This window comes from Leptidea sinapis, chromosome 20 (genome assembly GCF_905404315.1).
Source record: "Leptidea sinapis chromosome 20, ilLepSina1.1, whole genome shotgun sequence".
Taxonomy (NCBI): Eukaryota; Metazoa; Arthropoda; class Insecta; order Lepidoptera; family Pieridae; genus Leptidea; species Leptidea sinapis.
The window spans coordinates 6,566,837-6,582,389 of NC_066284.1; the positions used below are offsets into that span (position 1 = coordinate 6,566,837).

General features: G+C 37.3%; 1 protein-coding gene and 1 non-coding gene across 2 annotated transcripts; one reads left to right on the forward strand and one right to left on the reverse strand.

Annotated features, from left to right (window-relative positions):
• Positions 1 to 1,215: 1,215 nt before the first annotated feature.
• Positions 1,216 to 1,408, reverse strand: LOC126970381 (U2 spliceosomal RNA). Its single transcript, XR_007730631.1, has one exon. It is a non-coding gene; the product is annotated as a U2 spliceosomal RNA (small nuclear RNA).
• Positions 1,409 to 3,366: 1,958 nt separating this feature from the next.
• On the forward strand, positions 3,367 to 13,042 carry LOC126970163 (meiosis-specific with OB domain-containing protein-like). Its single transcript, XM_050815937.1, has 9 exons — positions 3,367 to 3,613; positions 3,704 to 3,765; positions 4,178 to 4,331; positions 5,282 to 5,362; positions 7,211 to 7,304; positions 8,287 to 8,453; positions 9,709 to 9,868; positions 11,952 to 12,054; positions 12,862 to 13,042. The coding sequence occupies exons 1-9, from the start codon at positions 3,367 to 3,369 to the stop codon at positions 13,018 to 13,020; spliced, it is 1,227 nt and encodes a 408-aa protein (XP_050671894.1). The 3' UTR covers positions 13,021 to 13,042.
• The last annotated feature ends 2,511 nt before the right edge of the window (positions 13,043 to 15,553 follow it).

Below are 15,553 nucleotides of genomic sequence, written 5' to 3' on the forward strand. Positions count from 1 at the left end.
GAGAGTAACTTCAGTAGGTATGTGAATTCCTATCTCTAGTAGACTTTCCGTCCTCCGATAGATACGTAACTTTGGTAGAAAATGCTATCTGCCGATAGGTTATTAAAAAATATGTAGAGGATAGATTTTTCTACCTCTTATAAAGAGAACTATAGATAGGTAATTGAAATCGGCCGCTAATCGACTGAAATAATATTTAAATATTAATGGAACATTCCGACTTGTGTTTTAATTCATATTCAAATATTTTTATTCAAAATAAGATTCAAAATCACTTATTGAACGTCATAAGACTACCACCCATACAAAATAGACTACCTCACACTCTCAACTCAGCGGGCCTTTTTTAAAATATGGATTACAATGTAATCATATAATAAACATTTATAATAAGAGAGCCTGAGGGTGTTCGCTTCATTCCCAGTCTGTGGTATCAATAAGAAAATCGTTTTAGCTACAGTAACCTTTCCCACGCAAACGTTTCTTTAACAATTCTTTTAAATTTCGTCACACACTTGTTTTGTACATTTTCTGGGATCATATTGTAAGAGCACATCGCCCAATAAAAGACTTACTAACTCGACTTAACCGAGTAGTAGGCAATGATATGATTCAATCAGATGAAATGCTTCTTGTCATGTTGTTTGGGTTTAAAATTTATAAGCAGAATCCTATTTCGATATTAAAAGAAGCATTTTATAGCATCTACGGAATACAATACCTTAGATAATTTATGCATCTAGAATCTAGATAGCGTCTCTTGCTGTAAGACATGGTCTATCTAGACGTATTATTGATCTATGTACAATACCATCTGCTAGTGAAAGTTCGTTAGCAGTTTGAGAGATTTTATGAACCAAGCCTAAAGAATATATTATTATGGTTCATAATGTAATAAAATGCATTTAATAGAGAGCTAGTATTTTTATCTTCCATGCCCCAATTTAGTTTTACTTATATTCACTAAATTAATAAGTTTAATTTCGATATAAAAAACCTTGACAAAATCAACATTTGTCAAATGCCTGTCATGGAACCGACAGACAAGTTTCAGATAAGTTAAGCAACGCATTATAACAGGCCAGGCTTATTACTTTATTTTGCGTGACAGCAAAGTCTTAAAATCAGTTTTATACAAGTTTTCTATAATAATGACTAATGTTTGTAGGAGACCAAATACAGTTTGTACAATATATAATACTGATATTTTAATTTATTATATGGGCCAATCCCGGCGGCACTGCAATGCCGGGCCGACCCGTGACAGGAGTGGAGCGAGCCCCTAACACACCGTCATTTTACAAAAATCAGTTTAATATACTGGTCCCGCAATGCGGGAACTTTCAGATATTAAGCTGAAAAGAACAGATACTACACTTTGATCTTAGCCAAAAGGCCGAGAAGCGATACTGCAAGAATCTCCACAACAGATACTGCCTAGTTTGCAATAAATTCTTATAGCGCCTCGTAAAAATGGCAACAATGTGATTCTGACATCTATCGTCGCTCATAGAAACTAACAGATCTGAATAAAAGCAAGGTGGCAATATTCAAGGCAAATGCAGCGGTTGAAACTAGCGACATCTGGTGGTATACTTTGAAACAATAACACAGCGTGTCGCTATACTTGTTAATCAAGTTAGTAGTTACCCGAAAATCGAAATACATACTGCTTTACAGTACTTTACTTAAGTTGACGTTTACATGGGGCTCTAATGGCGATTTTGTAGTGTGTTAATTTGTTATGCTATAGACTCCAACAAATGGGGACATCATTCATGCAAGCTTCATCGTGCCAATTGATTAATTTATTTTCTAAACTTCATTTTTGACCTCATTCGGTTGGTCATTGAATATTGGTTAGCAATTTTCAGGCAATCTGATAATGCGGGGCGGCACTACTACGCCTGCGGCAGCTGTGCTCTCATTATATTATACTAATTGCTACCGTGGTGGAAATAACAGCGTCTCACATTTATAAAGTATTAAAAAAATTTGGTGTTTTGAATAAACTTGATTAATAAAAAAAGGTATGCCTTTAAAACTACAGTGTGCAAGGAAATATTTGTTTTGCTTGAAGATTTTCCGGAGACACAGATTGCACGACGAGAGAGTGTTAGGATGTCGTTACAATATAATTTATTATTTAATTAGCCTGAGGGCGGTCGCTCCATTCCCAATGTGCTTATTAACCCCATCCCAATTAACAAGGTCATTTATGTGATGGAAACCGTCACCACCTTTTTTAAAGACGTTTTTTATTTTATTTCAATTTTTTTAAATCTCGTTTATTTATACTTATCTGATCTCTTAATACAATTTGTATCGTGAAGGTTTTTTTATGAAAATACGGGACGAGACGAACAGGGCGTTCAGCTGATAATAATTGATACGCCCTGCCCATTACAATGCAGTGCCGCTCAGTATTCTTGAAAACGCACAAAAATTCTGAGCGGCACTACAATTGCGCTCGTCACCTTGAGACATAAGATGTTAAGTCTCATTTGCCCATTAATTTCACTAGCTACGGCGCCCTTCAGACCGAACCACAGTAAAGTTTTAACATTTCTGATTCACGGCAGAAATAGGAGTGCAAAGGAGCCTCCCACTGGTTTAGCGCGCGGCCGCGACTAGGTAAGTAGAACATCTTCCCTGCTAGCGTTGTAGCGTGATGTTCAGCTCACTGCCGCGAGTAAGTAGGATACAACGCTAGTAGGGAAGATGTTCAACTTATTAGCTGTACAACCAATATTATACAAGTACCTACTAGTATATAAGATGGAAAATGTTTAAAGTTAATACAGATAGAGATATAGACTATAAACTCACAGCGACATTTGCAGTCACACCTTTTATTCTAAGAGTCACACACACTGTTCATAGAATATACATAGTAATATAGGAAATTTTATTAGGTAGGCGATGGCTGGTGTATGTTCGTGAACTTGTGGTGGGTGGATGATCCTGTTTACAGAAACTCTATTTCATGTTTTTTAAATTAAAGTTATTTAATATATGTATATTTTTTGTAATCGCTAGTATATGCTCGCAACAAATAAACCGGAATCCTTTTTACATGTATGTAAAATATTAAAGTTGTTATTGTTTTTGAGTGAATGTCTGGTGTTAATAAGGTAAAAGTTTCGCGAAATGTGATTTGTGGACTGATTGTTATATGTCATGATGATATCAATACTTAATACTACATCAGAAATTTTAAAACAGGATAGAGACACGGGTGTTACAACAATGTTTGAAAATATGCGTACCTACCAACAATTGATGAGGCTGTATGGTCTACGACACTTGCCTCGCCCGAAGGGGATAACTTGATAAAAAATTCGCATATTATAGACTTTGTTGAAAATGGCGGGAGTGCAAAAAGTGTGTCTAAATAATTTAAATATTAATATTAAGAATGCACTCATTATAGGCATTATAATAGCAAAAAATGCACCTCGAGTAATAGGATTGAAAAAGAAAAGTGGCGATTCTCGAGGAGTTATGTCCTTCACGTTGAGAGATTCTGATATTGATACTATTAATATAGATGTTTGGGGCACGGAATATTTTGTTATTACATTCTACGAAAGATTTTTAGTCGGCGATGTCGGTAAATAGAATTCCAAATAACTTGATAGCTTTATAAAATTGAAGAAACAATATGTTTTGTACTTTTGTAAATTTTAACATTACGTTTCAGTTGAAATTGCGTCTCCCAAAATATGTGTAAAAGGCGGAGATAATGAAGCATTCAGACCTCAGGTATTTCACCTATGATACTTATCCACACTACCTAGGTGGATAAATTAAGTAACAAATAAAAAAACTTTAAATGAAAATTACTCTCATAATATCGCTTAGTTTTTGAAAATAGAACATTTCGTCATACGGGAACCTGTTTTTGTAAAATACAGGGTAAATAATACACTGTGATAATACTAATAATAATACAAGTAAAACCTTCATTGTGAATTTTGTGTTTACCAAACTATGTATATTGGATGCGTATGAAAGTAACATAAATAATTATACTCTAGTGTTCGTGAGGTACTATGTACCTTTACTGTATTTACTCTGTTTGACCAGCAAAAACTCTTTTTGTGTATAGCACAATAAATAGGGACAATGAACTCACATCCAACAACAGAACTAAGTATATCAAGCAATATTGCAGGTTTCATCACCATTCTATCTCTCCCTGAACGAGGGCGTATCGGACGTCAGCATATTCAGCGGTGATACGTTCTCTAACTATCTGCCACTCCTTCATATACCAACTAAGTCAAGCGCTGGATATTGTGGATTGGCCGAGGTTCTAAAATTTGCAGGTATTTTAATTATTTTTAAATTAAATTGCGTAACAATAAAACTTGTAACTAAAATTTGTTATTTTTATAGAGATCCCTCACTTCTGGGATTAATTAAATTAAATTTGTAACCAAAAGTTACGAACGATACGGGACTAGAACCCGCGACCTCCCGGGTTCCATCCGAACGCTTTTCCGCTGAGCCACCCAACATATATACCTAGTGCATACATTGCTATGCGGATGATATTACTGGAGAGAAGACTCACGTTTGCGCATTTACGACAAAAAAAACCATTTGTCGTATAACCGCTCTTCGACAACACTACGCTTAATGCATCGCCTAGTCGGAATACTTAGCTTCAAAGAAGCTGGGCGTCATGAATAGAGCACGGCAATACTTCAAGCCGGCCCACATTATAGCGCTCTACAAAGGGCAGTTTCGGCCACATATGGAGTATTCTATCATCCCTGGTCTGGTGCATCCCAGTATCAGCTAGAAACAATTGACCGCATACAATGCAAAGCTGCTCGAATTGTTGCGCATCCAGTGCTCTGTGAACGGCTTCATCACTTGGTGTTGCGTAGAGACGTCGCTTCATTGTTTGTCTTCTACCGCATTTATCACGTGAAGTGTTCTGGCGAGTTGTTTGAGATGATTCCCGCCGCTGCATACCACCGGCGTCCCTCCACAGTGCAGTGTTCAAGGAACTTTTTTCCACTTACAACCAAGATGTGGAATGAACTTCCTTGTGCGGTGTTTCCAAGAAGACACGACATAGGTACCTTAAAAAAAAGTGTACTAAAACGCCGGAAACGCTCCTGTGTTTCTTCTGGTGTTGCAGGAGAATGTGGGTGGCGGTGATCACTTAACATCAGGAGACATGGTCGTTTTTTTCCTATGCCATCCAATTTCTATTTGAACACGTACGATTTGAAAAATGGATTATTTAATTGACTTTTTATTTCAGAACAAACGGCAAACATTTATGTTGATCTTTTGGTTGTTGTAAAATCCGTTCAGCCAGCAAAAACTATTAGAACTAAAACAGGTGGGTAAGCACAGCGCACTCTAAATATATTAAGTTTCTACTATTTCGGAATATCAGTCGTCGATTTGACTAGCACCTGGTGAATTTCCGTGCAAAAGTGTATTATACGAAATTACTCGCTGCCAATGAGTATCGCTGCGCAAGGAATGAAGGTGCTTAGTCATAATATGGACATTAACGGCCGTTTTCAATAACGTATCTCTAGTTACGGATATATAGCTATCACCGTTTAATGACATAACAAATGTTATCTATCCATAATTATATCCAATAAAGTTATATTATTAGTTATAGTTTTTTTAATTTGTTTGATTATGAGTCAGCATTAAAAAATACATACAACTTCAAATTTTCACCCATCTACGATCAACAGTTACTTTTGTATCGCGATTTTAATATCGGCAATACAACGTTTGCTGGGTCAGCTAGTAATATATATAAATCCAGTGTCCTGATATTTGTTTCCAATGAACTTCTAAATTAATGAACAGATTTGAATGGGGAGTACTTCATGGAATGTTCAGTTTAGTCCAACTTGAGAGATAGGATAGTTTTTATTTCGATTTGGGACCCATAATTATTTTTATTTTCAATGTTTGTTTTTTGTATGGACTATGAACATATTTTCTATGAGAGAAACAAGAGAGAGAGAGAGTCTAAGAGAGTCTGAAATATCTGCTGTAATTTTTTTAACAATGTCATTATAACAACAGGGATTTTTTACGAAATAATTCTTGATGTTATGAAATATTATTGACAAATTCATAAAAAACAGTATTTAATTATTATGTACAGAACGTCTGTCGGGTCAGCTAGTATTATTTTATAACTACGGAAGCTCTTCCACACGGCTATACTTAAAAAAAAAATCAATTCACCGGTACCTAAGCCTTTTTTTAACTAAACTGTTGTATTTTAAATAAAGTATATGGGGAATGTTTTTGACTGACAACCAAGATTCTTATTTTATTTTTATTACCGTAATTTTGCACATCATTTCTGCAAACGACAACGATGAACGATGGTAGGTGCTTTCTAAGTGGGTGCATTTTGTTAACGTTGTTGTTAAGTCATTATTAAAATATTCCTATTTTTTGAGGGCTAAGTTCAAGATATAAAAAAACGCTTATAAATCATTTTACATTTCGAGGGAGGCTCCCTTTCACAGGATCCCGGCTAGATTATGGGTACCACAACGGTGCCTATTTCTGCCGTATGCAATAATAAGTATACATTTTTGTGTTTCGGTCTGACTTACTGCGCAAGTGAGACTTAACATCTTATTTCTCAAGGTGACGAGCGCAATTGTAGAGCCGCTCAGAATTTTTGGGGCTTTTAAAGAATCCTGAGAGGCACTGCATTGTAATGGGCAGAGCGTATCAATTACCATCAGCTGAACGTCCTACTCGTCTCGTCCCTTATTTTTATTACAAAAAAACACATTTACTGCAGAAAACACGGGGTGCGATCTGTTGCAATGTGTAGATATCTATCTCTTTTTACATGTGCCTGTTTTATGAAACCTCCCAAGTTTCAGCCATCTACAGTTCTTAGGCCGGTCACCCAGAAGCTTTCTCAATAATCCGTGTTCACGTATATTTTGTCTTCTTCTTCTTCGCGTGCCTCTCCGACTAGCGAACGTTGGCGGTCAGCTGTGTAGTTTCAAATGTTTGTCCTTCGCGAGGCGAAATAGTTCTGCCGGACTCGCGATGCCAGTCCACTCTCGGATGTTATTGATATATTTTGTCACTCTATTCTTATTTGCATATAATAGGCAAAATACATTTGATCTTCTGTAATATGGACGTTGGGGCCTAACTTCTTGTATATTAAATACAATGTTAACAGGTACAGATATGTCAGTGCGTGCTGTAGAGATAATTGATAACACCACGCCGGCTACCGTTCTACTAGACATATTCGATGTTGACACAATACAAAGGTAAACTCGTTTTTAGATCATTTTTATGTTGCTATCTGTTTCAGTATTAACTAGTTATATAAGTGAAGAAATCTTTGAAATATTATTTTCCAATTATATACGAGAGTGTTTCGCAATGCATTTTTTCATGTAATTAACATTAATATTAACAAAATTTTGTCCTAAATGCAGCAAGACTCTATATTAATATTAAAAGTTTATCAAATGAATGTGGGCAGCACTTTTGTAACATAATCCATAACAAATTTGTGGGCAAAATTGCAATAGTAAAATACAAACGTGACGAAACCACGTTAAATCAAACCTTGATGATTGGCAATAATCTTTTAAGCCCAACAACTTGAACACATATCTCGTTCCCCAGTTATTGAAATAATAAAAATTGTAGCACCATGTCTAAGACACCCTTTGCTCCCACGAGCAGCCACTACCAGAGCATCCCTGTACCTACTCTGACGTTCCGTGACAATCATTTTCCAGGCTTGCTTGCCCGTCCAATCAGGTGTTTACCGCTGGGCATGAAAATGCTTTTAATCTATCGGCCCCTGATTAATCCTTACATCAATAATTATTACGTGTCCAATCTGACATATAAAGTGTACACAACAAGAGTACTAAGTGTGGTGTGCTTTACAACGAGAACATAATTCGATAAAACGCGTACTGATTCACATCAATAGACGACGCTGTATTCCGGTGACATAATATAACATTATTGTTCGTGCCTTCCCATACACTGTTTTTATGCGACTATACGCAAAAGATATGGATCCCTGGTAAGCAGAGTGCGGGGCAGTACCAATAGCATTCTGAAGATGATTGCGAGCAGGTTGGATTGCAGATATGTGGGTCATAGCTGCAGTATTTCTAACGGAATGGCGCAGCGGTGACACGCGTCTGTAACTAAAATAAGTTGGATGTATTACTAACAATTAAGATGAGTCATGATACTTGAAATAAAGTTTTATTATTATTATTATAGAGCTGAAGAATGGCGTATACTGGAGAGCGTCTTGTTTATATCGGATGCTAGAGTCTCGTGGCGGGGTCGAGCTCGCGTGCAGCTGTGCTCGCGTAGCGTTGTCACACATCAACCCTACACGCCTGAAGCTGAGTCCTTGCGCCTCCACATACGTAATCAAGCTACGAGTTAGTGGATGTTTTATTAATTAAGATTGATTGGTGTGTACCAACCGTGGTGGAGTGACGTTTCAAATTTTAAATAATATATTTTATAAACCTACTTCTTATTGTGACTCAACATCTCAAGTTTAAAAGTTACGAGCGCTATCGCGGAGCTGCACATAATTTTGGGTTTTCAATAAATATGAGCGGCACCGCATTTGAAACGCCAGAGCGTAAAATTTTCCTTCAGGTGAATACTTGCCTTGCTTCTCTTGTCACTTATCATTGTAATAACCAGCCTTGAACGTCTGAAAATACTGACATGAAATTACACAAATAAATTAATTTAAAACAAAATTTTATTTGTGTATCTATTAATCCCATTAAGGAAACGTTGTGGGATGAAAAAAGATATTGTGACAAAAATGGAGAAAGGTATGCTGAGATGGTTTGGCCATGTCGAGAGAATAAATGAAGAACTATTGACGAAAAAAGTGTATAAGGCCAGTGTGAATGAAAGTGTTGGTAGACCTAGGCGGACGTTTCGAGACAAAAATAAGGGACGTCTTGAAAAAAGGCCAGGTCAAGAGTACCCTAAACCGATGAGCATGTATGAAAGGAATAATGAAAGTGGACGAAGCGAAACAAGTAGGTATGTAAGGGTCGTAGCAAGTTGAAAGAAGTGGTCTCTGGCTACCCGTACGGTAAAGAGGCGTGATTATATGTATGTATGTATTAATCCCAGAAGTGAGGGTTATCACTTCAGAACATAACAAAGTGCTTAGACATGAAATTACATGAAAGCCGTATTGTTATAATAATAGTTATTTAAGCAACTGTTGTGTAATAAGGGGTATTAAAACACGAATGTGGATTTATCACAAGAGGCGAAGCCAAGTGTTGTTTGAGACATGAGTGTTTTAATACCTAATTATCAACAGTTGCATACAAGACTTTATCTACACCCAGAATATGAATCCTCTAAAAGATTCTGGAACAGTTAGCTTACTGCTAACATTATAACGCCAGTCCTAGTAGTAACCTAATATCATTCATTACTGATTATACACAAATAAAGAAAATATTAATGAAACAATTATTTATCTTAGTAGCGTGGACGAAAGCGTGAAATGTTATTAGAATATTGGCTTATTGCCACCATTAAAACACCCAATTAGCTAATTGTTTCAGAATCTTTAATAGAGGATTTAAAGCATGGGTGTAGGTTAATGATATGAATATGTTTGTGGGTACAGAATTAAGTTAATTAAGTGTTCAGCTGGTGGCGAGGCCGCGGCATGGTCTGCGTGGAGCGGGGAGAGAGCCGGAACCGCGTCCGTGGCGCAGGTCCGAGACCGCCTCGTCAGCGGCGCACCCTTCTGTGCGGCGCTGCACGCGCTGCTTACTCACTTGGACTTGGACGACCTCACCGCTACCAAGTAACTAGATAGTACACTTGATGTAGATCACGACCGGCTTCCTAGATAGCCAATTATTATATAACTTACAACCACTTACAAAATATATTAATAATATGTAAATGAAGCGACACGTTGTTTGTCCGCGATGGACTCCTAAACTAATGAACGGATTTTAATGGGGATTACTTCATGGAGAGCAGTTTAGTCCAACTTGAGAGATAGGATACTTTTTATTTCAATTTGGGACCCATATATAGTTTTATTTCCAATATTTGTTTTGTATGGACATATTTTCTTTGTGAGAATTTACTAGCGCACGGTTTGACACTTCTGCTGTGAAATAATTTCAACAACAAGGAGCATACGTTAAGAAAAAAATCTTGATGTTACGAAAATTTATTGACAAATTCATAAAAAAACAATGTTTTTTTTATTATTATGTACAGAACATCGTCTGTAGGGTCTGTAGGGTCAGCTTAGTATTAATATATTTTCTAAGTGGTTTCTTGGACATTGCAACATTACTTTATTATTCTAAAATAAAATATTTTTGCTAAAATAAATGTAGCCTAAGTTACTCCTTATTACATCAGCTACCATTATAAGTCCCGTCAAAATCGGTCCAGCCATTGCAGAGATTAGCCGGAACCAACAGACAGACAGACAAAAATTGTAAAAAATGTTATTATGGTGTATTTATCGTATAAGTATATATTCATTTACATGTAGTAAAAAACGGTTATTTCAATATTACAAACAGACACTCCAATTTTATTTATATGTGTATAGATAAGATCATAAGGGATAAAACATTTTGTTTAATAATAATTGGAATTTGGGAAGGAAAGGCGAGCTGTGTCCAAGCCACTCTCCCACTCTTCACGGTGTTGGTGCAGCCACTTTGAACGTCGGATCTTTTTCATACTAAGGCTAAGATCTATAGAGCGAACTTAAGCTTTGCTCAGACTTTACTAACGTAAAACTTTGCTGAGTGTGATATAACGCGAACTCGACTTTTGCATTGTGATGTTTCGGCTAAAATTTCAGCATAATTTCAATTGCCAAATGGCTATAAAACGAAATAAAAACTCATGCTAAGCTTACACTAAGCTAAGTTTTACGTAGGTAAAGTCTGAGCAAAGTCTAAGTACGCTCTATAGATCTTAGCCTAATACGCTCATTCACATAGTGATTAGTTTATTTTTCAATACAGTTGTTAAACATGGCGAAGGTACTCGCAGGGGCTTCAATTATGATTTGAAACTTAAAGCAAAGGCATCTTTCTTTCTTTTTACGAGCTCGATCATTACTTTTGCAAGTTAGATTTATTTAAAAAGCTTAACTCGTGTTTTTACTTATTTCTACATTTTTACTCTTAATTTTCATAATTAAATAGGTGTTCATTTTTCTATTTATCTATGTAGGTACCTACGTATGTATGTTTAAATCTTATATTTGTTTTTTTACTATTTCCCACAACAGTATTGAAAAACGTCGTTTGATTAAGTACGAGGGTTTAGGTAATTGCACACTCGTGACAACAAAAACTCGGCTCGGCTTGGGTTTCTTAATGACGGCTAGTTATTTTATGATAATAAGGGACGAGACGAGCAGAACTTTCAGCTTATGGTAATTGATATGCCCTGTCCATTACAATGCAGTGCCGAACATTCTTGAAAAACCCAAAAATTCTGAGCACCACTACAACTGCGTTCGTCACGTTGAGACATAAGATATTAAGTCTCATTTGCCGTAATTTCAATAGCTACGTCGCCCTTCAGACCGGAACACAGTAATGCTTACACATTACTGCTTCGCGGCAGGAATAGGCGACGTTGTGGTACCTATAATCTAGCCGGCATCCTGTGCAAAGATCCGTAAGCGGTTTGTTATAACACACTTTTCACCCGTTCTCCAACAAGATGGACTGACCAAATTAAAGACTCGTCAGCCAAATTATAAACGGCAACCATAATGCTGACAACGATCCTCAGATATGAGAGACTGACCCTACAGAGAGACTTATCTCAATGTACTATTGTACAACCGTTATATTATAGTTATGGATCAACTTCGATAACTGCAGCCAATTTTATTTCAGCGACCCTAACTTAGAAGACATAAGAGTCAAATTCACAGATCACACCGGTGAACTGACAGCTCGCTTGCCAATTAACATTCTGCAGGAAACGTGCGGGTATACCGTAAGTAGATTATTTAAGTACCATATTTCAGGTCATGGATCTTAATTAAGGATTTTTTTTACTTTAGGTACTCTTTACGACAACAGAATTACAACTATTGAAACTTTCATCTTATAAGCTTCCCGAAAGTTTTGTGCTATCGATGGTCCTGACCTGATATACGCTGGAGTTCTCCAAAGCTGTATATTTTTTTATTTCTCTTCACAACTAAAATATAAATCAATCAATATTAAAAATAATTCCTTTACTGGTAGGATTTTGATACTATCGTTTGTCCTCCTAAGCATGTTTAGACATTTGCTTTAATTATTATTGGGGTTTGATCTCAATGTTTTTATTTGGTACTATTTTCCGGTAATGGTCTTGATGAATACATAGCAAAACAGAATAGAAAATAGCATTGAATAGAATAGAATAATATTTATTTACCATAGGCAGTGACAATAACATAACATATTGCAACTTCACTAGGTCATGAAGCTACATCAGTTCGTCCCAGCCCATATTAAATCTTTTAACAACTTAGCCTACTTAATATGATACTATATAATTTTAGGTGGTCTGCGCTGAACCAGATAAGAACTATGCATCATCATTCTATATAATATATATTAAGATTGTTTTGCCCGTTTAATCACTTATGCATTATTTTTTCCAATATTGCTAAACCACTATGCTGCGTAAATAATTCGATTTTTTAGATAAAGCTTGCTTCATAATTTAATAGGGTTTTATTTTTTATTATTAATTATTATTTATTTATTATTATTATTTATAGATAATGGTTTATTTTTTTTTTGTTGACAGGTGGATCAACTGCGAGCTATGTCTCCAGACGAGAGAGCAGCCATACGTTGGAGATTCCTCTTGGAGCAATGTACTGCGAAGTTGGCTGTGGCAGCTCCGCGAATCATTGTGCTGACTTTGAGACGAGCGTCCGCGGCACATCCTATCCCTTTGTACTAGATAAATTGATATAACTCCTTTACACTGACTTTTATTAATATTATACTTGCATATGGGACCATAATTACCTACTAATTTATATTGTATTTATTTGATAAAAGTAAACTAACCAAAACGTCTATTTGGATAGGTAGACCGTACTGTTTGTAACTTATTAGCCTTTTATATAAGAGGGAGCAAACGAGCAAGAGGCTCACTGGATGAGGAGAGGTGAGGCAACCGCCCATCGACATTCGCAACAACAGGTGTCAAGTGTATGCTCATTTCTTGAAGGTCCCTAAATTGTATTGGTTCCGGAAAACAGCAGCCAATAATTGATTCCACATAGTGGCTGTGCGAGGCAAGAAATTTCTTGCAAAACTTGCGGATGTGGATTGCCACAGGTCAACGTGATGCGGGTGCTATTTAACATTTTGGCGTAATGTCCGGTGGTGGAATTTAATGTCAATCAAATGGAAGAAGCTGGTACTGGGAAGCACCCGTCCAAGGTGAGAACAGTGCTCCATGTGAGGCCGAATGTGCGCCTTATACATTTGCAGGCGGTGGCTTATAGTGAAGTACTGTCTCGCCTTACACACACACACCCAGATTTGTTGAATACACCAATTTTTTAGAGGCTAGTTTGGCCTTCACTTCCAAATGACCACGAAACTGAACGTCGCTCGATATATCTACGCCAAGTATGCTGATACAGGCTGTGGAAGTTAGAGGATTTATCTCGCGGGGATACGACAAAGGGAGACTTTTTAGTGGTGAACGCACAAACTTGCGATTTCTTGGGGTTGAATTGGACTAAATTTTGTCGGCCCCATTCCGAGACTGCAAAGCATAGTCTCGATTTCAAACACAAGTTTGTTCCGGTTCTCGTCAACGCTATCCCGGGCGATGTTGACACGGCCGATGTTCGACGCATACCCTGAGCTGTCGTCTGCATAGCAATGAATACTGCTGATTTATAGAATATCATTGATATGCAGAAGAAACAGTGCAGGGGATAGCATGCAGCCATGCCACCAGAGTTTATGGGTTTTAAGCCCGAGCATGCACCGTTGATAACAACCTTGATGTTTTAATCAGCCAAAAAGCTAGTGACCCATTTGCACAATCTCTCGGGAAGCCCATAGGATAGCAATTTCGCTATAAGCGCTTTAACGCCACACCTGATCGAAGGCCTTCGCTATTTCCAAACATACCGTCAACGCCTCTCCCTTAGACTCAACCGCTTGCGCCCATTCATGGGTGTGCTAGAAGATAACCATCTCAGTGACCCTGATGGAAGCCGTACTGGCAGTCGCTGATCAGCTGGAGCTCCTCTAGGTATCCAAAGAGCTGGAGGTTGATAATCGACTCTCACTTACTTTGGAGTAAATGTATCTGAGCGTACACCTTTCTTAGGGATCGGGTGCAATAAGCCACCTTCCATAATTTCGGGACTACGCCTGATGAGTAGGAGAGCCAGAAAAGACGGGTAATTCCGGACCACATTTCCGCAGCACTATCGGGGGAATGCCATCGGGCCCGCTCGATTTATGAATGACCTTCAAGAATAGAGCAAACTCGCAAATATTTTTCGTGACATCGTCTAAAAACCTCTCTATTCCTGGTAACATCCAACATTACGGCTACCGTGTATCATCATCAGCTGGAAGACGTTCATAGCTGGACAAAGACCTCCCTCAAAGATTTCAACGACGATCGCTCCTGCGCTGCCCTCATCCAACCTATTCCGGCGATCTTGACCAGATCGTCGATCTATCTTGTGGGGGGCCTACCAACACTACGTCTTCGGGAACGTTGTCGCCATTCGAGGACTTTACTGCCCCAACGGCAATCTGCACGTCGAACTATGTGTCCTGCCCACGACCGTGTATACAGGAACAATAATATTTTTGAATACTTCGTCTTCCATATACAATGTGTCCCGGCATGTAATAATAAAACTTTAGGAGTAGTAACTACAATCTATTTCATCGACGAAAATACCCCATATAGGGGGTCAATTCGAAAACCTTACCAGTCTGAAGCTACTATATTTTAATCTTAACAATATTCACCTTAATTTGTAAAACAACGGCGGTTTTAGTTATACGTCAAGTTATACAGGGACACATTGTATAATGGGATCAATCAAAATATAGGTAGGTATGTATATTCGCACATGGTTCGGCCTCTAAACTCTACACCTGTTGCAAATTGGATTGCGCGTTACGGAGTTACAGCGTATCGCAGTTAGTTAGTACCTAATATAACTACGTTTTGGATTCAACCATATAACTTTTTTATCCTATACATTTTGATTAAAATAAATACATTCCCGATATCACTTCTCAATAAAGGCCGCGTACTTTGAGAAACCAAGTCAAAATCCCGATGATCTTTGATGATTTTATTTAAATTAAATATTAATAGTTTTGATTTATTTACGAAAAACTAGGTGCTATTTTTTTCAATTGATATTATTGATAATAACAATTTTTTTATATGCTAATAAAAAGATGTTTCGATAAGTACATTCTTCTAGACGTGATTTAGA